This window comes from Poecilia reticulata, chromosome 20, assembly GCF_904066995.2.
Source record: "Poecilia reticulata chromosome 20, P_reticulata-male-v2, whole genome shotgun sequence".
Classification (NCBI taxonomy): Eukaryota; Metazoa; Chordata; class Actinopteri; order Cyprinodontiformes; family Poeciliidae; genus Poecilia; species Poecilia reticulata.
In genome coordinates this window covers 12432502-12460057 of record NC_088849.1, presented here as the reverse complement: position 1 = coordinate 12460057, position 27556 = coordinate 12432502, and the positions used below count along the sequence as shown (strand labels likewise).

The following is a 27556-nucleotide window of genomic DNA, read 5'->3' as shown; positions in this document are numbered from 1 at the left end:
CACTTTCGATACAAAACCGACATTGACCCGATGCGACAGCATAAAGTGATAAACCGAGAACAGTGGTCAAGAACAATAAGTATCACTATGTTTTACCTATGTTGTGCAGCGCTAGTTGGACTGCTGTTTTCTTCTTGGTTCTTCAAGGTGTCCTTAAAAATGTCTTAAATTCATGTATCTAAAATGAAAGCCATAAAATGCCTTGAATTTGTTAAAAAAATTTAAGTTAACCTTGAATGGGTTAATCACATGTATAAAATGTTGTTGTGGCAGGATTCTTTAATCATGTATACATAGTTTTCTTTTCACTGGACTTTTCTATCAGGCAAACATTTCCAGTAAGTTGCGTTCAGACATCTTCATTCCTTTCTGTAACTCCAAGGGGTTGAAGCTACTGCAAGCTAATTGCTTATATACCCCTGCTCACTAGCTAGCTACCTTTTTTCTTCTATAATAAGTGCAAATTAATCACCAGTCGGCCAGACGATGTTACTTTTTACCACTGGTTCATTTCTGTTGCCAACTGACATGAGGTCAGGTGTATTCTGTGCAGAAAGAAACCCCAACAACTTTTAAGCTCGACCCTTTGGTTATGAAGACTGTAGAGAGATTTATGCAATGTGAGAAACACAAAGAGTCCCCAGAAAGTTTGCAGTTTTTCTGTGCCTGATACGGACATTGACCCGATACAACATTAGCACAAATCATACATACTTTTATTACTAATTATGTGGTGTGGATGCTTGATTGTAACAAAGTAGAATCCTCCAACCATTCCTAATGTTTATAATTTTCTCAGTCTTTAATTTCACTCAAGGTGGCATTAAAAGGTATTTAAAAGCCCCAAGTTTGGCTTAAATCCTGCAGATACCGCAGATACTCTAGGTTCTGTTTTGTTTTTTTGTTGTTGTTTTTGGTGCGTGTCATGGTTTTTCGCAAAATTTTTGTTGTCTTCACCGTTTTCCCCCCTTGTCTTTCCCTTCTTCCCTCCAACCCCCAGACCTATAACAGCACTGCCTCTGGGGGAGGAGTAACCTCGCTGCCCGCGTCCTCTCAGAAGCGATTGGACGACAACACAAGCCGCTTCACCAACGCCAACTTCCAGGAAGTGTCGTCCGCTCTCTCTGCGGGAGCCTCCAAAGATGGCCTGGCCGCAGACACAGCCAAGGCGGCGGCCGAGGGCAAGAACAAGAAAAACAGCGGCGCCGCTCACACGGTCGGACAGAGAGGCGGCCGCAAGTCTCTCACCTCGTCAGGGAAACCGTTGCCCTCAGCGGTGGTCACCATGGCTACCTCTTCCACATCTGCCTCCGCTTCCACAGGGCCTTTCCATCAAGGTGAATTAATAGCAGCAAATGTTTCCGTATGTTAATTTTCACGCAACTGGGAATTCTCCGTGCGGTTAGAAAAGTGGAAGCGGGGCGACAAATCATCTGCCGGTAGCACTCTGTCCAACAAAAAACTGGAACGCAAAGACCTGCAGCTGCAGAGCCCGGCGATGCTAGTAAGACCCAAATAAGCAGGTGATTGGTGTGTTTTGTGGAAGAGCTGTGTCATTGAGTGGATCTCGCTCCAGCACCAGACCCGTGTGTGTGTTTGCGTGTGTGTGTGTGTGTGTGTGTGTGTGTGTGTGTGTGTGTGTGTGTGTGTGTGTGTGTGTGTGTGTGTGTGTGTGTGTGTGTGTGTGTGTGTGTGTGCGCGCGCGCGTGTGCGTGTGTGGCTCTGTAATCACTGCTTGGTCTCGACTGGCTCCTGTAATCTGGGGCCCTGTCTGGAAAACATACAAACACAGACGGCGTGAGAGGCGGCGGCGGCGTTCATACTGGACTCTTTTGTTTTGCTCTTTTTAAACCTTGAAGCTCTCGTCAGCTCAATGCGCGTTTTGTGGTGTAGCTCAGTTTTTTTTTGTTGTTTTTGTTTTTTTGAATCTGTCCTTCAGAGACACTTCCTTCCTCTGATAAATGGGAGGACTATATGATTAGGAAGAGATTATAATTTATGATTGAAGTTATCTCTTTCCTCCCAAAAGAGTAAAGTGGACATCTCCACAGCTGTAGTGCTCGTTTTTTCTTAGTTGAATTTTTCTCTCCTCTCCAGTTCTTTTCTCTGTCCCTCCTTTCCTCTCCATCATCTCTTCCTCCTTTCTCGTTTCCTCTGTTTATAATTGTCTCAATTGTCCCACCTGTCTCCCAGGGCTGCTGTTGACCAGTTCCAGCAAGACTCCCGCTGCCCCTTCCTCCTCAGACTTCCTAAGTTTCACCGACCCGTCGCTGCGTCCCGGCAGTGGGACGTCGTTTTCCTCGCCGCCGTCTTTCAGCAGCTGCCTGGTCAAGTCGAGCTCTGAGGGCGGCGCGTCAGAGGGAACCACCCCTCTCTTTGGTTCTCTCATGTCCGCGACTACGACTTCTGCAGGTACAGCAGCTATTTTCCTCATACAATGCCTTGCAGAAGTGTTTGTCACCTTTGAACTTTGTCACAACAGATTTTAGCATTTTACATTTGGATTTTTGATATCAAAAATAAGCAATGAATCAGTTAATGGTATGACAGATTAAAAAGAGTTTTGTAATTTCTAAGTCTTAAAAGGGCAATTTTGTTGGCTGAGACTTAATTAATTTTATTTATTTTTCAGTTTTGTGTGGTTTTTATTTCCTTTTTTATTTGTTGTTGTTTTTGGTTGTTTTTTACTTTGAATATTTATAATGTCTTCCAGTTCTAGTGTTAATTTAAATTAAAGTCAAATTAAAAGGTTATTAGTCTTTGATTGGACGAACTTGCATTGTAATGACATTATAATTACAGTAGTTGAAAATGATCTCAAAACAATAACGATGTAGTTTATCACAATAATTTCTGGTCCAACTTGTTATATTAACAATTTCTTATATTGTCTGTAGTCAATTCTTTAATTTTGTTAATTTGTTATTTACTGAGTGGGTTTCTTCTGAAGGCAATTGTTAGCATTAGATTTTAGTGAAGGACATCAAAATAAGCAAACACACGTGCATGCCACACTTTTTAGATTTATTAGTAGTAATCCTTAAAATCATGATTTTTCTTCCTCTTGTCTACTCTGTTTATCAATCACATAAAATCCCAACGAAACACAAGTTCCACATCTTTCTGTCTTCCTCCAGCAGTCGGCGGAAAACTGTATGAGAACTCCCACAGTCACGCAGCGAGCGAAACGACGAGCCTCGCCGGATCGACGGGCTACAAACGCTCTCAGCCCACCGGCAGCGGCCTGGGGATGGGCGCCGGCGTCGCAGTCGGTGGCGAAGAGGGCGTCAAGAAGAAGAAGAAGGGCAACTGGCGAAACCGATTCGGACCCTGCTTCACGACGGACGCGAAACCCGCCGAGGCAGCGCCGTCTCTGACGCTCCCCACCTCTTCCTCTGCCGTCAGCGCCACCTCCTCCTCGTCCTCCACTGCCTCCACTGCCTCTTCAGTATCCTCGACGCTCTCGGGCCGACCGGGCTTGGTTTCCAGCAGCGGATTAGGAGTAGGAATAGGAGGAGAAAGGGGGCTCGGGGTCATGGGCGGCGGCATTCAGAAATCCCCGTCGCTCCTCAGGAACGGGGGTCTGCAAAGCAACAGCGGCTCCACAACCGCTGGCTCAGGTGAGCAACGCTTACAAACACACAACGCTTCAGAGTTCAGAACCGAATCCCATGTTTGGCAACTTTAAGCTCATAGATGGTTTGTGTCAACTTAACAACAACTTAGCTGGTTATCACTTATTTTATTCATTTAGAATTTAAAATAAACAAAAACATTTTATATAGATATAGAGTTTAAGCATCAACCAACAATCCATATTGATACGTCTTGAAACACAAAACAGGCAATGTATATAAAAAAAAATAATAGCAAAGAAAAAAAATGTGCATCATATTTTGATAGAACACTATATTTTATTCTTAATTCAGGAGTTGCTGGCTTGTTTGCAGAGATGAACCCAGCTGACCCATCATTTCCAGGTTTCCTTTAGATCTTGGCTCTTTAATTGTGACCAACCCTTGTAAAAATTATGGAGCATAAAAGGAAAAAACATATTCTAACATTATAGTTTTTTAAGCAACATAAAACAATTGTCTTTGCTCCCCACTTTTTTATTTTTTTATTTATTAAACCTAAAAGTGCATCAAAGGCCTTAGCGTTTCTGAACTAATTGCGGAGAAATAAAAAAAGATGAGATTTTTTTGGTAGTTTCTAACCTCTGGCCGATTGATCAGTGCGTCTCTGATTATTTACTCTCCTTGAGCTCATCAGCGCTTGAACACAGTAAAACCACAATAAAAGTAACTTTTAATGTGGCACGTTTTTGTCGGTGTCTGTTCCACACACCCTCAGTCTCTAAACACAAATAAATCATTCAGAAAGTGTTTGTGGACGGCCTCTGCGCAGCACAGTATTAAATTACCAATCACTAATGGCAAGGATTTGATTCACTTTTGTAATTGCCTCAATATTTGCGTGTGCGTCTGTGTGTGTGGTATATTATCCGTCTTGCTCACACACATGAAAAAGGCTCTGTATATTTCTTCCTCCCCCCCCCATCATGTTCAGTTGCTTGGCAACTGCCTTTATGCTTTGGAGTTTCCCTGGGCTGATGGAAGTGGCTCAGTCTGCTCCACACTTCCCACACCTCCCCTTTCTTCCAGAACCATCACCGTTTTGTTCCTACGTCAGGCTTTCAGCCGCCGTCTCGTACCTGCGGTCCACTCATTACTCAAACCGTTGCCGCTTAAGCAGCTCAGGTGGAAGGAAAGGTGAATCCCTTAGTCTGATTGGAGACTGGAGATGTAGTTTGTTTAAATCGGCAACAAAGCTTCTTCTTGTGGATCTTTTTTCTTTTTTTTTCTCCACCTTTCGCAGTTTTAATTCCCCACAAGAGAAACATTCGAATTCCGAGTATTTTAAATCCACTTTTCCTTTTAGTTCAACTCGCATTCGGCATTCACAGTAACTTAAAAGAAGCCTCCTAACTTAAAAGTGCGCTGCATTTATTAAGTATTCGTCGCAGCGCAGCAACGTTTGCTGGCCCTTTTCCCGGCATTTACTTTGAAGGGCACAATAAAATGTCCCACAACCTGCAGCAACATGAAGCATTAAGTGATTGTGTGTTAATGCAGCCAAAGCTTCGTCCTGGTCCGGCTGTTTTATAGACTGCTGTCTGAGCTGCAGCGGCTCCCACACTCTGACACAGAGCTGTGGAGGAGGAGGACACACACAGACACACTCCACCGGGCTTCATTTGCCTAATCTAGGGTTTACCTTGAATTTAAGTGGAAGAGCTACAGAATCAAAGCTGCAAAATAAATAAATATATAAATGTTTTAGCTTGGAATAAAAGTGAAATGTTAAAGATTAGAACAAGTTAAAAAGTTTCTTATTTTTGTTTCTATTACAGAAGCTGTTTTGTTGGCCTTAGAATAAATGAAGTAATTAATGTATTATTATTATTTTTTTTTTTCTATTTTTATGGGGGGGGGGTTTCCCCAACTGATACAGCTGCTTTTCTCTTTTAATGAAAACGGTAAATACACGCTAGGCATCATAATAATGATATTTTCTCCAAGTGTAATAAATAGGAAACATTGTAGATGCTGCTTAGTAGCAATAAAACTCTGCGTTCAAAAATTTAACATCTCATTTACCCACACTCAATTTTACTTTGATTTTATTTTATTTGCTAAAGTAGTTAGCAAATAAAGCTACGTTTTGAAGCCCAAGTTGTGATAATTACAAATACTGAACATTTTTAAGAAAGGAACAATTTAACTAATTAATTTGTAATTAAAAATATGAGCGCTAAAAATGAACAGAGTTGTAAGTACTGAGTTTTATTAGTGTTAAAACTGTGTGTTCGATGTAGAACTTATTGGTAAAATAAATAAATAAATATAAGGGTTGTTGCGATGCCCTTGAAGTACAGATTTTATCTAATGTTTTCCGTCCGTTGGAAATTTTTGCTTTATATTTGCTTGTAGCGACTCAACAGGTTGGCGCTTTTTTGTTGCATATTTCTATTTGTATCTGGATTTTAAACAGGCGTGTTTTGTCTTTGTGTGGCTTTTTTTTTTCTTTTTGCCAATGCTGAGTGTGTTCACTGGCAATGTTTTTATTTACTATTTAAAATTTTTTTTCCAAAGCCTGGCAGATATTTTTGCTGGACATACTTCTCCAAATTCAACATGCTGCATAACGTAAATACCCAGCAGAAGGTCGGATCCTGACACAATGAGTCAGTTTTCGGGTCAGAATTTGGTGTCCGTCTCGAGTTCTGCGCTTTTCCCCTAAAGCGGTGCCTCCGTTTCTCGCCACAGCGGGTTGCAGGTCAGGCGAACAGCGGAGCTTTCCGACGTCTGCGCTCAGTGTATATTCGTGCGCGAGCGAGAGAGGGAGAATTGTGTGTCCTGCTTACTGTAAATATTTAGCTCAGGGTTAATGCAGGGCGGTAATGGGAAGGATCCTGGCATTTATCTGCCCCCACTCTCCTGTCTGCTGCCGACTCCACCGCGCTGATGGATAGATAGTTAGTCTGATAGATACGTGTTGGTGGATGGGGAAAAGCAGGGGTTAGATTTTGGCTAGGTTAATGTTTGATGGCTGCGGGGTCACCGATGGGACGGCCAAGCATAGTCAGGTCGGGGTGTGTGTGTGTGTGCGGGTGTGTGTGGGTGTGTGTGTGTGTGGCAGGAAAGATCCTGGATTTATTCAGGCCAGCTGGAGTGTAAATGCATAACGTGAGGAGAAACCAGGCAGAGCAAATGAAGCTCCTTATTGCTGGGTATTTATTAACTCATTTCAAAGATCACTTGTTTAATTGTAGGAGTCGATCCCTGGGAATTCCTGATATTAATCAGCAGCTTTGTCTCACCGCAAACACGTCGGGGGAAGTTGTGAAAAGCAGCAAAAATATTCTGCAGCCGATTTCTAATTTTAAAAGCTCCATGAACTGAGACATCTGTTGAGGTTATTTTTTTATACATATTTTATTTTAAATAGAAATAGTTGTGTGTGTGTTTTTTTTTTTTTCCCTTTTTACATTTTCACAACAATGTGTTGGATCGTCTGAAAATTAGAAACGTTATTTATTGTGGCTGAAAAACACAATAATCCCTAGACTGAAATACTTTGACCAATTAAAGTCAATAAATCTCTTACAATTAAAAAAAAAAAAAATCTTTCACTCATAATTAAAATCACAAAAAAAACAAAGCATCATTGAAAAAAAATCTTCAGGAACCAGATTTTTTTTTTGTTAGTTTTTTTATTCTCGGTTTAAAATAGTTGTTTTTCTGCTTCTTTCTCATTTCTTTCTCGCCCATGATTGCTGCAGCTCCTATATTTCTCTTGGTGTTTTTGTGACTGGCTTGTTTTTATTAGACTGAAGCAAACCTCCCATGCATTTTTGTTCCATTCTCTGATCAAACACACACACACACGCACACACACACACACACACACACACACACACACACACACACACCATCATCAGCCGCCCTCGTTCCGGCTCTAAATTAGTTTTCGTTTGTCTTTGTTGGTGGAAAACTCTCAGGAAAACAAATGTCTCCATGTTGTTGTGGTTACACTTAGCGTGCCTTGTGATTACATCAGCTCTGTCCTGCTAAAACAAGCTAGAAAGGCTCCGCTTTTCAGCTTCATCTGGCCGCCTGCGGATTACCCTCAGTATTTACGCCAAGTTGTAAAAATACAGATTTGTCTTGCTGATGTCTGATTACAAAGTGATCTCTTGGATGTTCTCCTTAGGAGAGACTTCACTAAGCAGTGGCCTGGCAAAATAGCTCTTCTCTTGAGATAAATGAGGCTCGGATTAAAGAAGGTAGATATTTTCTAAGCTTGTCGGAAGACGGAGCAAGAAGGAAAAATTAGAGGAATGCTGGGTAATTCAGACCAGTGGGTTTCTTTCATTTAAGATCTTTTGCTTTTAGATTTCTCCGCATGGTAATTATATTTTTATTCCTGTTAGTTTTCTAATTGTGTAATATATTTGAAATAAGCATGGGTAGTAGCTGAACCGGTTTTGTTTTTATTTAAAGGATTACAACTTTCAATCTGATTTCTTATGTTTTTTTCCCTCTTTTATTCACAGCAAGAAGTTGAAATGTTTTCGAATAAATCAGTGATGTTTAAAGAATTTCAAAAATGTATAAATTGGTAATTTTTTAAAGAAATAAAAATGAGCTAAATCTGAAATTTGACCACAATTTGATTTTTTTATTATTATTATTTTGTTATATTTCACAGTTTTTCTCACCATCTTTTTTTAAAAATGTTTGTAGAACATTATTTTATCCACTGCAGTAGCCAAACTCTGATAAATTGTTGGTTTGCCCTCTAATCCAGCTGCTGAAAACCTCATAGAAACTCCCCCTCTCCCCCTGCCCCCGAGCCTCGCCCACCCTGCTTTGGGGATCAATTTTTCTGCTGCATATTGCAAAGCGTTATAAATAGTATGTCGGCCCATGTAGTGTTCGTATCTATCGCTCCCTCCATCCCTCCGACCCCTCCCCTCCTGGCACAAAGATCTCTTGTTCCCCCAGTGAATGCGTGCTGCCCTGAGCCATTCAGGCTTTTGTGGGGCTGAGGGGCCCCTCGTCCCCCCCTGCCCCTGCCCCCCGCCTGCTCCCCTCCTCTGCTGGGGTCAAAGGAAGGCAGGGGCAGGGCTTATCCGTGTGTGAGGGGAGGAAGTAGAGATACTGAAATGGGGCATGTGTCGGGGGTTGAATTATAATTATCACCTGAGTTTTGGGAAATTCAGTATCTATATTTTTTATTATAGGTGAAATATATACATTTTTAAAGTTTTGGTTTTCTGATGTCTGAAAAAGAAAAATGGATTTTGGCTGTGATTAATTGAAGTTGTATAACATTTTCTAACATTCCAATGTTTTTATTGTTATTTTATTTTAACTTTTTTTTTGTGCTTAAGAATTTCTACTATTTTGTTTTTGTTTACGTTTGATATTTTCCATTCCTCAGAGATTTTATTTTTGGGTGTCGGAAACTGTGGTTTAGGCAAAAATAAATTAAAATCTTAGCATTTTATTTTGAATTTGCATTAAAATCTGCAGCTTTTTTTTTTCTTTTAAGACAGTTTGACTTAAAACAACACAAATCTTCCCAGTCGCCATTTTAAAATATTTTTTCTTTAAAGGTATTCTATCTGCAATATATCTTTAACATTAAATATACACACATTAAATAATAATCAACCATAATTACACATCATCTTCTAAAATGTATCGCCGCCCATCTTATCGGTTTTAGTGTGATTGAGGATTAGGTCGACGCTGTTAATGTTTTATCTCTCCACAGGTGTCTTCTCCACCGCCGACGGGTCATCGTCAGGGACAGCAGCCGTCGCCATGGGCGGGGCGAGCGCCGAGTTGTCACAGCAACAGCAGCCCACACCTTCCCTGGCGCCTCCCTCCCCATTCACCGCCGTGGCTCCACTCAACAGCACAACCTCCACACACGTGAGTCCCAACACGCAACGTTTGCTGAAAACTCTCCCCCCCACCACCCCTCTCCCCCCCACCTCACTCTGGCACGCATGAAAAAGCATCAAACCCACGGCGACGCACTCCATTTCTCCCATTTCTTTCGCGCGCGCTCTGCTTTTATTCAACAAACCCCCGCATCGCTCAATTCACCAACACCTCTCACATCTTTGAGCTCAAGTGTAGATAAACCGCACGGGCACAAACAGCGTGCAATTAAACGTCGTCTGTGGCAAATCTCTCGGCGCCATTATTAAACTTCTGCACGTTAATTATCTGTAAAAGAAAAAAAAAAGAAAGAAATAATAATAATAAAACGTGTGAGTTCCGACCTTGTGGGGAGTCATTTTTTTTTATTGCGAGATAATCTACTGCCGATGTCTGGGTGCACCTGTGGAGGGTCGTCCTCATGCATTGAAAGCACAAAAGTAGACCTTTATTCTAGTTCTCCAAACGCGTCATTAAACGTGTGTATTCTCCTGACTAATTCAGTTCTATTAACCCCAGTGAACAAGGTTGTGATGGATTCCTGCTAATTAAAACGCACAGTAATTTATTTATAAATTTTTTTTGGGGGGGGATAGGGGGGGTTGGCAGTGTAAGCAGAAAGAAATACTCAAAATCATCAGTTTGAATACACTTGGGTTCCAGCATAAAGAATCACTGGAGGGAAACTGCCAAGGCTGAATGCATGCCCTATTATGTTTTTATATCATTTCCCTTAACGTGGAGAGCGGTTCAAAAAACACGCCTGGGCCAAGTTCATTCCGTAAGCGTCATACCTTAAAGTGGGTCTGAAATCAAGGCTACGCTTCTAAAGAGTGATGAAATGTTTGGAGTTCTTTTTAAAAAAAAAAAAAAAAAAAAGAAAAGAAATGATGAAAGTAGAAATCTTAAATATAAAAGCTTTAGTTAATCACCAAATTAACAAAAGCTTCTTTTCAGAGTGTTTAACGAGTTGTGGTGTGTGCTTCTAGCTTTTATTTAAGCTAACGTCTAGTTTCCAAATATCAAAGTCAGTAGGAAATAAAATAAGAGCCAGCCTATCCTCTATCCTTGAATGAAGTAGAGATGAAACATTTATAAGTTGGAACATTTATCCTGGTTGAAGTTATTATAGTGTTGCAGTTTTAAATAGAAATGACCAAAAACAAATTTGTATTCTGCTACAGTGTTGATGAACAATCCAAGTTTTAGATTTCTTATCACACTGAAGCACCAAAATGCACCATCTGTTAAAGTGCACTGTATTTTTAGACTTCATATTTAAGAAATGAAGACATCTTGAAGATAGATCAAATAAGTGATAATCTGCCTCTAGCGGCTAGTGCTTAGTAAGCTAACTTTTATTCAGTTGCTTGCGATCTTCATAATGTTTTGGCTTCTGTAGTTAACTTAGTAAGACCTTGTTAGATTCATTGGACTATTGGCATTGGTTTATAATAGGTGTTCTTTTATTATTATTGTTAATAGAGCAGAAGGTCTGAGACGCAACGTCCTTTTAAACCTTCATAGTAAAAGCCTAAAATTAAAAATTAAAAATATTTAAAATGTAATTCTTTAAATGGCTAGATCCTGTGCTTGAAGCAATTTGATTAGCTTCTCTTTTGCCAAAAGTGTTGACTGTACAAATAATCCCAACTTCTACTTCCTTCAAACCTTCACAGTAAGAGTCTTTAAGGAAAATGTTATGCACTCTGGTCCAAGGCTCAAACATAAGATTTGTAAAAACGCAAAGGTCTGAAGGCTTTTTGTATCCAAGGGGTCACTTCATAACAAGCAGACTAAAAATATGTTAACTTAGTAAAAAAAATAAAAATAAAAAACAATCCTAATATGATGTGCATAACTGATACATTGTCGGTTGCTTTGCATCAGTTTTTACACTCCTTGTAATTCCAACAGTAAAAACCTTTCCCTTTTAGAGAAATGTCATTTGTTGGTAAATCTGTATTTATTCCGTTGAAATTACTGCAAATCTAGAAATTATTTCAATATTTTATACATTTATTTTCAAACTTGACCTATGAATATTCAGATAATTGTAAGACCCTTTCTAAAGATAAAAACAAGATCCTGTTGATGAGAGGTTTAATATGTGACTGAATTAATTATTGTCGACGCTAAATTATGGGATATTTATGCTGCACAAAAACCTATTAATAAAGTGCAATTACTTCTGCGTGGATCAACATGTTTTGCATATCTAAACCTATTTGAACGAACCTTGATAATATCGAGGACATTAATTTATGGCATGACAATCAGGATTAAAAAAAAAAGAAAACTTCTGACTCATAGTATGTAGTGTTCAAATTTCCCCATCTTTGTCCACACAAATCTCTTTTATTTCCTCCTGTGTCCTCTCAACACTTGTTTTTTTTTTCTTCTCATCCTCACCCGTCCGTTCCTCTTCCTCCTCCTTTTCCTCCTCTGTTGTCCTGTGATGTAATGACATCTGACAAGCTCCACAGTATGAATGGAGAGATGGATGGAGTGAGGGAGGGGTGGTTGTATGGTAAAGGTGGAAGGTTGGAGGCGGTATCCCTCAGTTTAACGTGTTCCAGAGGACGAGAGAGGAAAAAGTGTTTGTGTGATTCAGACAGTGTATTTCTCACTTTTCCTCTGTTTTTTTTTGTGTGTGTTTTTTTAACTCAGTGGCCTGTGCATCTGGGAAACATGCAGACTTTGAACCGAGCTTGCAGAACTGACACGACTGCAGACTGAAGCCAACAACAGGCTTCTCCGTCTCTGTGTGTGTGTGTGTCTGTTTTTGTGTGTGTGTGAGCGAGAGGCTGAGACGATTTGCTGTTTTCGGTCCACTAACAGACTCTTGGCCTTCTGCTATTGGCTATTTGCCTAAGATAAGGGGGAGGCGGGAGGGGGAGTGTGAGAGAGACTTAAATGAAAAATGAATGCAAATGAAAAATTAATGTTGATGTGAAAGGGGGCAGGATTATGGGAACAAGGGATGCAGGAGGAGGGGTTAGAGAGAAGTGGACAGCGGGAACAGCTTTTCTTCATTCAGAGATTTTATTTTTATTTTTTAAACTTGGACATAAGAATCTGTTAATTTCACGGCTCATTGAAATTTAAAGACATATTCAGCAACTACCTACAGATTTAGTTTTGTACATCTTCTTAAATACTGCTAATAATTTTGTGCTATATGCCACGTTCAATGGTTTTTGTTGTTTGGACACAATAATATGACGTAAACACATCTCTCAAAAACAAATAATATTTATCTTCAGTATTTAACTCGTTCGCAGATCCTCACATTGAGTCCGACAACGCTACATTCTTCAATCGGTTTTCTGCAGCGTCACATGTTTTGCTTCGGTCACAGGGTTTTCCACGGCATTTAACAGTCAGCCATTTTGTTCTGTTGGGTGGAGTGGATTCCCCTCCTGATGCTCCACCTTCTCGCCCCCACCCCACCCATCACACCACAGCCCCTTAGTTGGGAAATGCCTTAATTGGATTAAACTCTATGCATCAGAAACACTTTGTCAGCATGTCAGAGGACTGTCGGGTGCCGGGGCGCTCGGAGCCCTGCATAAATACACAATGATACACTTTTGATTTTCACCTAAAAATTTTGATTATTTTTGCCTTATCTAGTAATTATAATTAAAAAATAAAAAGCTAATTTCAATATATTGTTTCAACAATTATTTCTACAATTAATTTCTCTTTGGGATTGATTATATTACAAACACACACACGTTTGTTTGTGTGTGTGTGTGTGTGTGTGTGTTTCCTTATGAAAATCAGTTGTTGCTTTTTCTTTATGAAATATATTAAATGTCTATTGTGCCTATTTTTAAATAAGTTAATGTAATATTATTTAGGTTAATTTTGATGCAAAAAATATTTTTGCCAGATATTTTTTTGATAAGATTTTTTTTATGAATTACACAAAAGTGTTTCCACAGCTTTTATTGTAAGCTGCTTGTTGGACTCACACACACACACACGCACGCACGCACGCACACACACACACACACACACACACACACACACACACACACACACACACACACACACACACACACACATCCTTGCACTTCTATACAAACTTGAAGACCTTATTTTGACTTCCATTTATTTTAGTGACTGAATTTATGCCTAACCCAGACATTTTCCCTTTCCCTAACCATGACCAGTCTATTCCTAACCTTAACCAAAGCTTAATTCACACCTTACCTCTAAATCAAACCTGTAGAGTGTGGAAGAGCTGAAAAAACTGGAAAATGTCCTCATTTCCACAAGTGACCTCCCTTTGTTGGTAAATGTTGTGAAAATGGTCCTCTATATGCAGCGTATACAAGTACACACATGCAAATAAAAATCTAAGTTCTATTTTTAAGTAAATATAAAAAAACTATTTTAAAAAATGGTTTAATGTCTGTTCTGTGCTGTGTGTCCCGTCTTAGGCTCTGCCGGGCTCCGTCTTCAACCTGGCCCCCCCCCACATGTTCGGCAACAGGCTGAACCCCAACTCCAGCATGGCGGCTCTCATCGCTCAGTCCGAGGCCTCACCAGCAGGTACCCTCATACCTAACGTGGGAGTGTGTGAAGGAAAGACAAGAAGATAATGCATAGGTCACGCCCTCTTGATCCCGCTGTGAGGTCAAGGGTCACTGATAGTCTCAAGCTCCTCCTTCCCACCTCCCGTGCGCAGTGGGTGGTGCTTCCACAGATTTCTTGCGGGATTTTTTTTTTTTTTTTATGCGTAAGAGGGAGTAGAGGGTCTCTGTGACATAACGACTCCCCCCCGCTACATGATAAAAAAGTTTAGCGAAGAGGGAGTAAGAAGTGGTTTTAGCAGGCAGGAGTAGCCGCTTCCTGACGCGAGACATCTGGTTGGCCAGAGAGTAGAGACGCAGGAGAGGAGAGAGGAAGAGGGAATGAAGAGTGAAGAGGAGGAAGTGGTTCCTGCTGCCAGTCATCAGAGCCAGATCCACTCTGACCCGCAGGTCAGCTCACTAATCAGGCTGAATGTCAGGGGATACAGGCCTTTCTTTCTCTCTCTGTCTCTCTGTGTGTGTGTCTTACTAAGAGACTGTGCAGGTTTCAAGGATTCAACCTTATTTCACTTCTTCACTCAAAGTTAAGATGTAATTTAAATAGATCTAAAAATGCTATGAAACTATAAGACGTCAAGGAAAAACATGAATAATTTCCAACTTTATAACTATGGAGACATAAATGCAAAAGCGGACGAGCTTTTACTTTTTAAACATCCTTGTCGTCTTATTTGCTTAAAAACTAAAACATTAATGGGACATTTATTCTTATTGTTTGATTGATCCATGAACCTTTTCACTCCATTAAACCGACTCTCTTCTTTCCTTTGCAGACATTGGAAGAATGTTTTCTTCTTTTTTTCTGCATTTCAAATTTTATCAATGTGCAGGAGTCATCTAAGAGGTCATGCAAGGTGTGTGTGTGTGTGTGTGTGTGTGTGTGTGTGTGTGTGTGCGTGCGTGCGTGCGTGCGTGCGTGTGTGTGTGTGTGTGTGTGTGTTTTTGCTTGCATGCGTGTATGTAGTCTGTTTACTTTGGCACCCGTCTGGCATGAGCTGCCAGGACAGAAAGGGTTACGGCGGAAATGGCACTCGGGAGGAAGAAAAAAAATGGTGACCTGGTGGGGGGAGGAGGAAGGAGAGAGAGAAAAAAAAACTGGGGTTTGACTGTCTTAAGTAGAGGGGAGTTTGCGCGAGTGTATAAATGCAAAAGTGTGTGCGCATGTGTGATTCATTACTCTGACTGAGGAAAATGAAAAGAAGCGTCTGGCCAGGGGCCCAGAGGGAGGAGAGGTAGAGTGAGAAAGAGAGAGAGTGAATGAAAGCTCATGTCTTGGAGAGATGGAAAGTTACGGAGATACTTGTAATCTTGACAGAAGAGCAAAGGGTCAGATCAGAAAATATAGTTGTTGTTGTTGTTTTTTCAATTATCTAAAAATAAAACATAAAGCAAATGATTTCAGTTTTAGTGTAAACAGAAGTTAAAGGAGTAGAACTTTAGGAGTCATTCAGTGATGATCTTTGTGGTTTAATTGAAGCACCTTGTGGTGGAAATGATCAGGATCCAGATCATTTCTGCTCATAAAAATTAAAGACCCAGCATGCACTCTGGATCACAATAATGCATGTTTTGTGCTTTTTTTATTTTTTTATTTTAGTTTTTAGAGGTAAACACAATCTGTGTTGTCTTTTCTAAAGTCAACTTGGGGTCAAAAATTGATAGTCCAAAATATCCATGTTATAAATGTAAGTATTACTATAAAAGCAGTAAGAATACATTGTCTTGAACTTAGTAGAAACGCTTGTATAATCAACTTTTATTTGTCTTTTCCATTGATGTTTTCTTCGTCAGAAGCTTGAAAATGATCAATGCGATTATTTTGATCCTGCAGTTCGAGGATATTTACACAAAAATCAACACACAAAGTACATCAAAAATACCAATCAGATTCTATATAAAGCATAAAAAGTTGCAGCTATAGAAACTCCCCCAAAATAGTCCTGTATTTTGATTGTTATTGGTTGTAAATTTGTGCTAAATTTTTTTTTTTGCATTATAGATTTTGGTACATAAACTGAAGCAAAGTTATCGTAATAAACACCCGGTGAAATTAAAGGAATTTCCAGAATATTATATCATTTCGATTTTGATAAAGCAAAGCTTCTTTCTTTCCCGCTATGCTCAGCAACAAGTGGGGGAGGGGCAGCACTGTATTGCAAACTCCCCATAGAATCTCATTTAAATTATTTAAAGCTGTGGAAACGGCTTGTTGGAAAAATTTTTAGCAGTTTTTGAACCATCACCATTCCTAACGTCTCCTAACCAATAAAATATGGTTAATGTATGTTTAAATATCCTGCAGCTCAATGTTTATTTCTGTGCTTTAATAATAAATCTAATTATTATAATATTACAATCAAACAAGGTGTAAAATGATTTATTTTTTTTCCTCTCGGAAACAAGAGCTGTAAGTTTGTTTAAAACGCGGAAAGCAGGAGGGCAGAAGACAACCGTTTCATCGTCCTTTGTAAACATTTTTTTGGTGAACAAACTGCCTCCAACTTAACATCTGTGTGTTCTTAGAAGTCCGATTGATTTTTCTGTGTGTGTGTGTGTGTGTGTCTGTGTGTGTGTGTGTGCGTGTGTGCGCGCACGCAGATCAGGAGGTGGGAGACGGCAGCAGCGGATCTCAGGGCTTCTCCATAAGAGCTTCTCCTAAGACCACCCCGCGGTGAGTGCACACACACACACGCACGCACACATACACCCTCCTTCCCTCCCTCTCCATTTACATTCCTCACTGCCCCCCATACTTCACCCCCTCGCCCCCACACACACACCCCTCCTCACTCTTTTTCTTCTTGCTTTTCCCTTCGCCGGCCCCTCGTCTCCTCTTCTCTCTCTTCCTCTCGGTCCGCTCTTCCACGCATTCCCTCTTTCGCTTTTAGCCCTGCAGGCGGTTCTCGCTCTCTTAGCCAACGATAACTTGTTCTAAAGGAGGCAGCCGTCCTTCAGGTTCACTTAGATACTTTGTTTTTTTCCCCTCGGTTTTAAATCAGCCATGGACGGACAGTCGGAGGATTTACTGTATCTTCTCCTTTTGGGAATACTTTCGTGGATCTTTCGGGATGGGGATATTGATCCCAGAGATGCATTTCTGCTTGTTTCTTCCACTTTGTGGGATGGCTGATGCATCTGATGAGGTTGGTAACACTTGGATGAGTAACGCTGCACTTAAAGTCAGCGGTGTTGTAAAATGCTGTGGCGGTACCGCAACTTGGATTAATTTGCGCAGTGTTTTTGACTTGAGAAATGCATTTTCTTTTCTTCTTCTCCTCTCCCCCTTAGCGCTGAGTTTAACCTTTTAAAAACAAAGTGCAAAACTCTTGTTACATCTCCTCTCCTCTCCTGCTGTCCCTCGTTTCCCTTCTTTCACACTCAACAGATTGTCTCAACAACCAAGATTTATCGCACGGAGACGTCGCGCTGCGTCCTCCCTCTCTTTCCCCCCCCAGCTCTCGCGCGCAGACGGAGAGCCTGGCCCCTTTTCATTAGAGGCCACTGTAACAACAAATTGATGTAGTTTTATAGCCAGCAGTGTCTATGTTTGTCTGACATTTATGTTGGGTCGTTAATCTCCCTATTGACCTCTCCATCTCTCCTTTTTCCTTTCTGCGCTCCCTCTTTTTTTTTTTTCTCCACCCTACCCTTCCACCCCACTCCTTTCAGCTCTCCCATTGGCGGCCTGCAGATCCGCTATGACTCCTCGGGGTCGTTGCCGGGGCCAGGGCTGGGGTTGCTAGGGGCCGGTGGCGTCGGCGGCGGGGAGACGCTGCCCCCGGTGGCCACCAGCATCGAGCAGCTCCTGGAGAGGCAGTGGAACGAAGGGCAGAGCTTCCTGCTTCAGCAGGGAGCGCAAGGAGACGGTGAGTGGAGGCAAAACGTCTTCCTCCTTCGCTTCTCCTACAGCTGAGGTGAAAATGGAAAAGTGAAGAGACAACAAAACCTGCTTGTTAGAAAATCTGTCCTTCAGCAGAGGCCATCAATTTAAAACGACCTTCTCCTCGCCCCGTCTCGTCGTCCTTGAGTCTAAATGTGCGTCAGGGTAACTTTGACTCGTTTTGACCTTTCACCTTCTTGTAGAATCACTGGATATTTAAGCATGACCAACTGCTGGTCTTTCAGATTTTTCTTCTCAGTTCAGCCACACGTACTGTATTCATAGCGTGACTGTGCATCCTTAAGTCTTAAATTTATGCATCAAAAATAAAATAAATCAGATGCAAAATTTAAGACTTTGAAAGTCCTAAATTTATGTATCCAAATTTAAAGCCTTAAAATGTCTTAAATTCTTTAAACAAATTTACAATGGCCTTTAGTACTTTAATCATGGCTATTTATTATGCATTCTATGTAGTTTTTTTTCTGTAGGGCAAAGTCTGAGTCATGATGCTACTGGTAGCTAGCTGCTAATATATATTTCCTAGCTAGCCATGTGACATCCTTGCAATTTTTTTTTGCGAGCAAATTTATTGCCAGTTTGCCGGATGGTGTTTGTGTTTGCCACTGGCTCACTACTGTTGCCATCCCATATTTGACCAGATGCGTTCTGTCCAAAAAAAACTTTTAAGCTTGGCCCTGTGGCGGTTAAAGCTGTAGAGAGCAACAAAAGCTACTGCTAAACAGACTTCAAGAATTTCACAATACATGCTATTTTTGATTCTTCTTAAAAAAGAAAATTATGGATAACTCTGACCATCATCTTCATGACACTGTCTTGGGAAATCAGAGTGTCTTCAATCAGAGGCGTCTTCAAATTCACTGTAATACAGACCATTACAGGAGATCTTTCCTGCCAGCAGCCATCACGACCTACAATCACTCTATGAATTAGTATGAGTTATTTTAATTTCCCTTTGGGATCAATAAAGTATTTTTGACATTTAAATTTCTTAATACCCTGATATTATCCCTGATATTTATAAATTTTTAATTTTTTTTTGGTCTTAAATTTCAATCAAGGTGGCATTAGACAGATCTTAAAAGTCTTAAATTTGACTCGCTGAAAGCTGCAGATACCCTGATTTACAATCTCTACTATTAACCCACCTGTATTTAATTTTTATGTTTCACTTTAGCACCATAGATGCCATAACACAAATGTCTTCCCTCCTCTTCCTCCTATCAGTGGTGGCCATGTTGAAGTCTCTCCACCAGCTGCAGGAGGAGAACAGGAGACTGGAGGAGCAGATTAAAACCCTGACCATGAAGAAAGAGAGACTCCAGCTTCTCAGCGCACAGTTATCAGTGCCTTTCACCCCGAGCACCGTTTCCGCGGGTAAACACACACACACACACACACACATACACACACACACACACGGTTTTGTTAGAGTTCAGGGTGAATGGCTTTTGGGAGATATGTCTTTACAAGAGATGAAAGAAATGTAAAGAGAGAGTCTTGGAGAGTTTTTAACGAAGAGATTTGCTTTCTACACCTGTTTAGACTTACACTGCCTTACAAAAGTTTTTATACATTCGTAACTCTTCATATTTAATACTTTCATGTACAGAGTTCCTGAACTGTGTGGAAAAGAATGAAACTTGATTTTACCCCCTATCCTATTTTTCAGTTCATCAGGACAATAAAAGGGAAATTTAACATGAAGAATGTATTAAGCTGATAAATGTGAAGCGGAAGAAAAATTCTGGGCTTTTTTTTAAATCACTATTTACATCTGACATAAAGCACATCAGCACAGCACATCTATTATTGATCATACACTCCATAAACCAGCTTTTCATGCTGTGGAAGAGTGCCATTGTTGGAAAAAAATGCATCTTTCAATTTTGTCACAAACAATGTAGGAGACACAGCAAAAGATGAAGAAGATTTTCTGATTAGAGTTTAGATTGGCTCCACCAGCTCCACTTCTTTGAACCACAGATCCCAGACAACTTGCACTTGACTCACCCCGCGTTTACAACAAGCGGCAAAATGGAGCCGGGAGATGTTAAAACAAAAGCTGAAGACAGAATAAAGTTACGCTGCTTACTCAGATTATGGTCTAAAAGCGAAAGCAGTAAAATTTAAATTAAAATATTGTTGAGTTTGACTTGGGTTGGATTTTTGGTTGATTCTGTTCTGTTAGAATAACCTAGTTAAAGTAAAGGCCTAAATCCAAATGAGAATCTGTGACTTTAAAAAAATCTTTGCCAGATGTTCTCCTTTCAGTCTAGACTCATCTGTAGATGTTTTCAATCCATAATTGCTCTCTGCTTTGTTTTCGTCTAAATCTCAATAAAGTACATCAAAGTTTGCTGCTTTAATGTTGTAAAAGTAGGAATCTGTACTTTAGTGCGGCGGCTAACCAAGATAACACTGTGATTGTTTGTGTAGGTGACGTGAAGGGGTCCCACCTCGGAGCCGCAGACTCTTCTTTACCAATGACAGCTCAGGTAAGGAGAGGAACGCGGACACAGCACGGCACCGCCGCGCCATAAGACACCCGATGATGGCGCGTTTGTGTGTGTATGTCTGGCTCAAAGGACACCGCGTCGTGTGGCGGTCACAGCAGCAGCGGCTCCACCTCCTCGCTCTCCGCCTCGCCCTCCGTCTCACAGAGCCCGCCTCAGCCGGCGCTGAACGGCATGGCCGCCACGGCCTCGCTGGGCGGCGTCGCCGGGTTGATGGGCGCTCTGGGCGCGGGAAACGCGCTGGGCATCGGCGGGATCGTCGGAGCACTGAACGGTGTAATCCAGGCGCCGGCGGCGGGCCCCAGCAGCCCTCACACTACAGGAACAGCGGCAGGCGTCACGCTCCCCGTCAACAGCAGGTATCCGACTTCCTGTTCTACGACGACCTCACCTGTGAAGACATGAAATCATACAAAAACAAATGTTTGTTTCTCTGAAAACGTTCAACAAGCGAGGAAGCTCTTTGTGTCTTCGGGGTAAATTATTGGGTGAGAAGTTCACAGCTTCCTCTTTTCTTCCCTTTTGCCTTCATGCTGGATTGAAGCAGCTCAACAGGTAGTAAGAGCAGGTGAGACAGGAACCTGCACAGCTGCATCTCGATGTGGTAGAATGTTGTCAAGCAGCTCATTCATTTCACTTATTAACCTGAAAACATGAGCTCCTGCTATATAGATTCATTACACACAGAATGTGGATTTCAGATAATAGAACTCCATATGTTTAACAAACAATATCAACACAATAAAAACAAATAAAGAAATCTTGTCAACTGAAATGTCCGTGAAATGTACAATATGTGCACTTGATCAGGGCTCATTTCCAACATTTACTTTGCATCGTGTCAGTAAATGCAGTTATTTCTGTATTATTGTGCGCCTGATCCACCACACGTTTTCCTTCCACTTAATTTTCCATTAAAAGGCTTAGATATGCCACGCTGTGAGCAACAACCAGATTCTTGTTTTCACTAGTTACAAGTCAGAATCATCCTAATTATCTGAAACGTGTGTCAAACATCACACATGTCCTCAGAGGGCCAGTTGTGGCTGAAAACTACCCATAAACATCATCATCATTATCATACTGAACGTCCTCTCACACTGAGGTAGTTTGGCACTATAAGATAGAACTGCTTTAATTTGATTAGTAAAACACAGATCTGTTATCTTGATGGTTCTATTTATGAAAATCTGCAACGGCTGAATTTAGCCCCCTTGCCTCGATTTTCACACATCTGATAGAAAAGGAATATTTGAAAGCAATCTAAAAATGAGTTGTTTATTTTACCTTTTTAAATTGAGTAAGTGAAATAAATAAACTTGTGATGATGTTCTCATTTGAGATGCACCTGTGCAGGAGCAGTCGTCATTTTTGTTGCTCCCCGTGTTGTTGGTTTGTAGCAAAAGAATCTGTTTAGTGTGTGTGTGTGTGTGTGTGTGTGTGTGTGTGTGTGTGTGTGTGTGTGTGTGTGTGTGTGTGTGTGTGTGTGTGTGTGTGTGTGTGTGTGTGTGTGTGTGTGTGTGTGTGTGTGTGTGTGTGTGTTGCGTCAGCAGCTTTACGTTTCTCTCCTGACGTTGTTGCCTTTGGCCCCGCAGCGCCGCCCGGCTCGGCCTGCTGTCCGAACAGCAGCGTCTGCTCCAGCATCAGCTCCAGCAGCTGTTGTCCTCCCAGTCGTCAGCGGTACGTCACTCCCTCGGAAACCGGGTTCCCATTTCTCCCATCCGGGTTTGTGGCGTAAACGTCTTTAACTTTAACCTTCCTCTCTTCGACTCAGGACCAGCAGCAGCAGGCGCTGCTCCTGCAGCTGATCCAGCAGCAGCATCAGGACCTGCAGCAGCTGCAGTCCCTCTCCTCCTCGGCCCAGATGCCCTCCATGCCGCTGTCCGGCACTCAGTTGCCCATCTCCAACCTGCAGAGCCAGGGCGCCATCGCCGCCAACCCCTTTCTCGCGCTGCAGCACACACACACCGACACACACGGCTCGGGGCCGGGAAAGCCCCGGGTCGCAGAAAAAGCCGTGGGCATCACTGGCCAAGAGAAGACATGACACTTTTTTTTTGTTTGTTTTTGATTTAATTTAATTTTATTTTTTTATTATTACTCTCTTTATTAAATATGCACAGTTGTAAGATCTACTTTTTGGTCAGAGTCCGTCAGCTGGACAGAAGAGCAAATGTTAAAGTGTTGCCATTCGTTTCATGGAGTTCCTTCCGTCATTCAAACTGGGCCGGCTCACTTCGGTTCTGCAGCTTTTTCTGGTTTAAAACTTGACCCTGAATTCTGTTTGTGTGTGTGTGTGTGTGTGTGTGTGTGTGTGTGTATGCGTGTGTGTGTGTGTGTGTGTGTGTGTGTGTGTGTGTGTGTGTGTGTGTGTGTGTGTGTGTGTGTGTGTGTGTGTGTGTGCGCGCGCGTGTGTGTGTGCACTATTTATTTCCGTCTAACTTATAGTTGTGTTCTTTTTAACTGCTTCTTTGTTCTTTAGTTGGGTTTTAATTTAATATTCCTAGTCACTTCTCTATAAGTTAGTTTGACCATGTAGCATCAGAGTAAAATCCATGTTTTTTTTCCTCATATTTTGTTTGGCTTGAATCATCTAAAAGGTCAGTTTCCAAGAAAGTTTAAAGCTAATTGTTTCCGTCATTATTCTGACTCTTGTTTCCTCTCCTCTCGGCTTCTTCGCTTCGTTTCTGTCACGATGTTTCACTCTCAGGGGCCTCCGCTAACCAGAGCTGTTAGCTCGACAGCCGAGCTGGCGCACAGAAAACCTACAAACCTAAAAATCACAAAAAAGAAAAAAGAAAAAAAACGGAAACAAGCAGCAATACATGAATGAGTATAAAAGTACATTTCCCTGGAATAGCACTGAACAGTAGCAGATGTATGTTTGACATCTGTCTCGCAGCAGTCCTGAGGGGAATATCGGGTCAGCGTTGTGAAAGAAAAAAAAAAAAATTTGCCCCACATGTTTCTGGCTGCTGCTTCTCTCCCAACGTCTCTTTCACTCTGCGCGCTGCAGATCCGTTAATGTCAGTGAGCCAAGCGTCGCACTGTCACCGCAGTAGCCTTGCCGTCGACTGTCTCTTCCCCGGGCCAGATACGGGGGGGCTCAGTCATGAATGTGAGACGCTCACAAGACGGGGGTTAAAAAGAAAACTAAGGCAGCTTGTTTCGAGATGCTGTAATCCACGTAGCTTGGAGTCCAAAACAAAGAGGTCACGCACTTGTCAGCAAACAAAGCCTCTTTCCTGCCCCCGTCTTTCTGATTGAGCCCCCCGCTTGCACCTACCTCTTCGAGCAGGACCTAAAAGGCCGACCGCGGCGGTCGCTTAAAAAAAAACAACAAAAAAACAACACAACAGTCAGGACTGGCCGATCAGGCTCCAAACACAAGTGCCTGAGGCCACAGGGGGTGAGATTTTTGTGTTTCTTTTTACATTGCTAATTTTTTTTTTTTACAGCGCTCCTGGTGATTATGCTGCACCTAATTTAACAGAAACACTTTCGAATTCTTAACAAAACGAGGAAAATTTATTCAGCTGCATTCTTTAATATTCAAAAGAAAAAAAAAATACAACTTTCATGTTGTGGATTTTTTTTATTTATCTGGAGTATTTGTGTACTGTGTGTAAATTTATATATTTCAAAAGAAAAAATTTCAGTTTTTTTGTTTTTTGTGATTTAACATCATTTTGTACTACTGTGTACAGGTTGTTTTTGTTGTTTTTTTTGTTTTTGACCTCCAACACAGTCTGATTTTGCTGTAAACTCCCTCTGATGACGTCTGCTCTGTGTCACATGTTTGAAAAGCTAGAAGCTATTTAATAGTTGGTTTATTTGGGGGGAGCAGGGGGGAGGGTGTACATAGCTGCTCATAGGGGGCGGAGGAAGTGTGTTCGGTGGCACAGTCTTTACCTCGTTAAGTGTAAATAAACCTTTCTCATTGGCCGTTTGGTGTACATAAGTGATTGTGATTGGCCGTGACGCCAATGAAGCCTCAAGTTTGTGTGTGTGAGAGTCTTTTAGGACCAGAAAAATTAAGATTAACAGTGACTGGACACACAAAAGTATTAATTTATTTTTATATGTGCAGGGACATTGTGGTTCTTTTGTTTTTAAGGTTTGCACCGTTTTCTCAATTTTTATTTTATTTTATTTTATTTTTTACTTGGGCACTATGATTTCATTTGTCCACACAAATGTGTTTCAATCAGTTTTGTAAAAGTCGGATAAATAATTAAGGTGAGTTGAAGAGTGAGGTCTCATATTGTATTTCAAAATGCAAAAAAAAAATAAACTGGATTAAGAAAATCTTTTTGTTTTTAGTCTTGTGTGTGATAGAATTGATGCTAAAAATGTTCAGGCAATTTTTGAAATTGTACATTTTTTTCAATTTTCTGAATTATTTTTTACAGTATACATTGATAGGGTTTTGTGTTTTCAAATAGAAAACAGTAGACATTTAAAAAAATGTAGCCATTTCATATCAAGTTATTAAACTATTTTGTTTTTTTCGTCTGATCATAAGAGGTGATATTTAAATAAAATTGCAAATAAATAAATAAAATTTATAATGTTTAATAAATCAAATTTGTGACCTAATCTGTAAGGCTTTATTTAATTCTCCATATAGAAACATGGCTCGCCTCTTTGAGTTACAGCCTTGCACAGAAATGGTTATAAAGGGTTATATGTTCATTAAAAAAATCATAATGAATCTTTACCTTTAAAAGGTGTGTTTCTGTTCCTAATAAACACGCACCTTTGTGCGTGCACCTTTGTGCGTGTTTATTAGGAACACGCACAAAGGTGCGTGTTCCTAATGCTGGATTCCTGCTGCTGGATACTGAAGGGGGTCGTTGAGTGAGGAGTGGGACCTGATTTTGTCTACAACTGCTGAAAACCAAACTGCAGAAAAACCTCTGGGTTAAAAAAAAATCAGTTCTCTGCTGTGTGTGTGTGTGTGTGTGTGTGTGCACCACAGGTGGTAAATATTTAATTATTTAATGATGGGTAATATTTGATTTTTTTTCTTCTGTTTTTGCTTTGTTTCTGTACTCTTAGGGGTTTTTTTGTCAAATAAAAAAAAAAAGAATTTCTAATTGCTTACTTGCTGCTAATTGTTGCTGAAGCTAGACACGTCCTTAACTTTTTTTGTTTTGAATTTAAATTTTCACATTTGACTATTTGTGATCAGCTATGTTTGGCTCAGTTTGTTAGCAAATTTTTAAATGTGTTTTATTTATTGCTCTACATAATCATATAATAGTTTTTATATAATATCCTATATATTAGGCGGAGAACGGAGCTGCAACATGGTTTTATTTTGTAGTGGGAGAAAAGCGGAAACCATCAGGATGGGACTCGTAAAAAAAAAAAAAAAAAAACGAGTGTCTTTAACAATAAAAGGTGTGCTTTCAGCCCTAATAAGTGCACACATACTGAAACTGATGAATTCCAGCTGTTTGGGGGGGGTGTAAGGGGGGGGGGGGGGGGGGGGAAAGGAATAAAAACAGAAAAACATCTGCTTGTGTGCTGTTGAGGTGGGGGCACCATTCTGCTGCATCTGCCTCTGTCCTGGTAATTAAAAGCCCACTTTCCTCCCTCGCCCTCCCTTCAGCAGCAGTTTTTAGTTTCCAGCCACCCTCCACCCTTCTTCCTCTGATACCTTTCTCTTCTCTTTACCCAAGCACTTGCTCAGCCCCCTCCTCTCACCCCCCATTTTCCCCCGGCCCTGTCAATCAAAGCGGGGCTGTTTAAACAGCATCACCCCCCTTCTTTCCCTCCCCGCCCGCCCGCCTGCCTCTCTCCATCAGACCTGCCTCACAAACACACACAGAGCAGAGCCGCTGTGGCCATCATCGATCACCCCCACCCCTCTCCACTCCCACGTCTTCTGAGACCCCTCTGCAGGGGTGGGAGGGTTTAACAGCTGATGGTGGACCCCTGTGCGCTGCCCCACCAGGTGCCTGATCAGAAAGTCAAACCCTAACGAAGCTCCGGTTGTTGTCGGGAGGTGATTAAACAAATGTAGGGCTGGTTGTTGTGTGCGTGCGTGTGTGTGATGTCACAGGCACAGAGGAATCCCCTCTGTGCAGCAAACACATTGGATTTTTACAGCTGAGCAGGTTAAACTGCCTCCTCACTAGCTTAGAAGTTGACAGGATATGTAGTTTGTCCTGCATTTCGACTTGTACTAGATATGGCTTTCAGACAGAGAAGTATTCATATGTTGGCAAAATGTACGAGCACAAAAACGGGTGAAATCAGAAAAACCTAAATAAATGCCATGGTTTTAAAATGGTCTTTAAATGATCTTGTAGAGTAGGGATTCTCCTGATTACAGCTTGAACTTAAAGAAATTAAAGCCAACACACCGTGGTATGTAGAATTCAAAAACCGATTACTTGGACAGAAAAATACAGATCAATACAATTAGAATACCTCCTTTTGAATTTAGAATTAAGCAGTAACAGGTGGGGGAGGGGCGCTACGCTAAATGCTTCAGTCATTCTGCTGCTTTCTGTGGCAGCTCATTAGCAAGACTTCAAACTGGATGAACTTTAAAACCTCAGTTAAACCTTGACACTGACCAGCCTGGGGTTAGGGGGGCAAATTGGGAAGGGGAGGAAAAGGGAGTTGTAAGGTTTCGTTTATGAGCGACAACTCTTAAAATATTTTTACTTGTTAGTCTACTAACAAACAGTCACAGCGCGCATAGGGTTTACTTCTCAACTTGATTGCAAGAAGCAGAAATTAGAAATATTACACTAGACGTGTAACTATAAAATGTGGATACAGAGATACGGAGAAAAAAGAAACGGCAGGACCAAATATGTTTCTGTAATTTTCCCCATCCTGTTCCTCAAGTGCCACCTGTAATTCCTGCACAGGTTGGGACATATTTCTTGATTCTGTTAACCTGTTTAATGGCCCCCAGCCCCCATCTCCACTGGAGTTGCAGCAACAAGCTGGGGAGAGGCTCCAGTCGGTGTAATAAACCATTAGCAAGAGGCGAGC

General features: G+C 41.2%; 1 protein-coding gene across 6 annotated transcripts in view; it reads left to right on the top strand.

Moving 5' to 3' along the window:
- mllt10 (MLLT10 histone lysine methyltransferase DOT1L cofactor) overlaps window positions 1–24847 on the top strand; it is a 56235-nt gene extending 31388 nt beyond the window's left edge. For 3 of the 6 annotated variants that reach the window (XM_081601356.1, XM_081601355.1, XM_081601351.1), the window contains 13 exons: window positions 1001–1337; window positions 2194–2412; window positions 3138–3620; window positions 9346–9506; window positions 13970–14081; window positions 16721–16793; window positions 17792–17988; window positions 19251–19400; window positions 20463–20521; window positions 20612–20898; window positions 21084–21107; window positions 22135–22219; window positions 22314–24847. In XM_081601356.1, the coding sequence (XP_081457482.1) occupies window positions 1001–1337; window positions 2194–2412; window positions 3138–3620; window positions 9346–9506; window positions 13970–14081; window positions 16721–16793; window positions 17792–17988; window positions 19251–19400; window positions 20463–20521; window positions 20612–20898; window positions 21084–21107; window positions 22135–22219; window positions 22314–22586 (2460 nt within the window). In that variant the 3' untranslated portion in view covers window positions 22587–24847. The remainder of the gene's footprint in view (window positions 1–1000; window positions 1338–2193; window positions 2413–3137; window positions 3621–9345; window positions 9507–13969; window positions 14082–16720; window positions 16794–17791; window positions 17989–19250; window positions 19401–20462; window positions 20522–20611; window positions 20899–21083; window positions 21108–22134; window positions 22220–22313) is intronic. The other 3 variants (XM_081601353.1, XM_081601352.1, XM_081601354.1) reach the window with 3 other exon arrangements.
- The last annotated feature ends 2709 nt before the right edge of the window (window positions 24848–27556 follow it).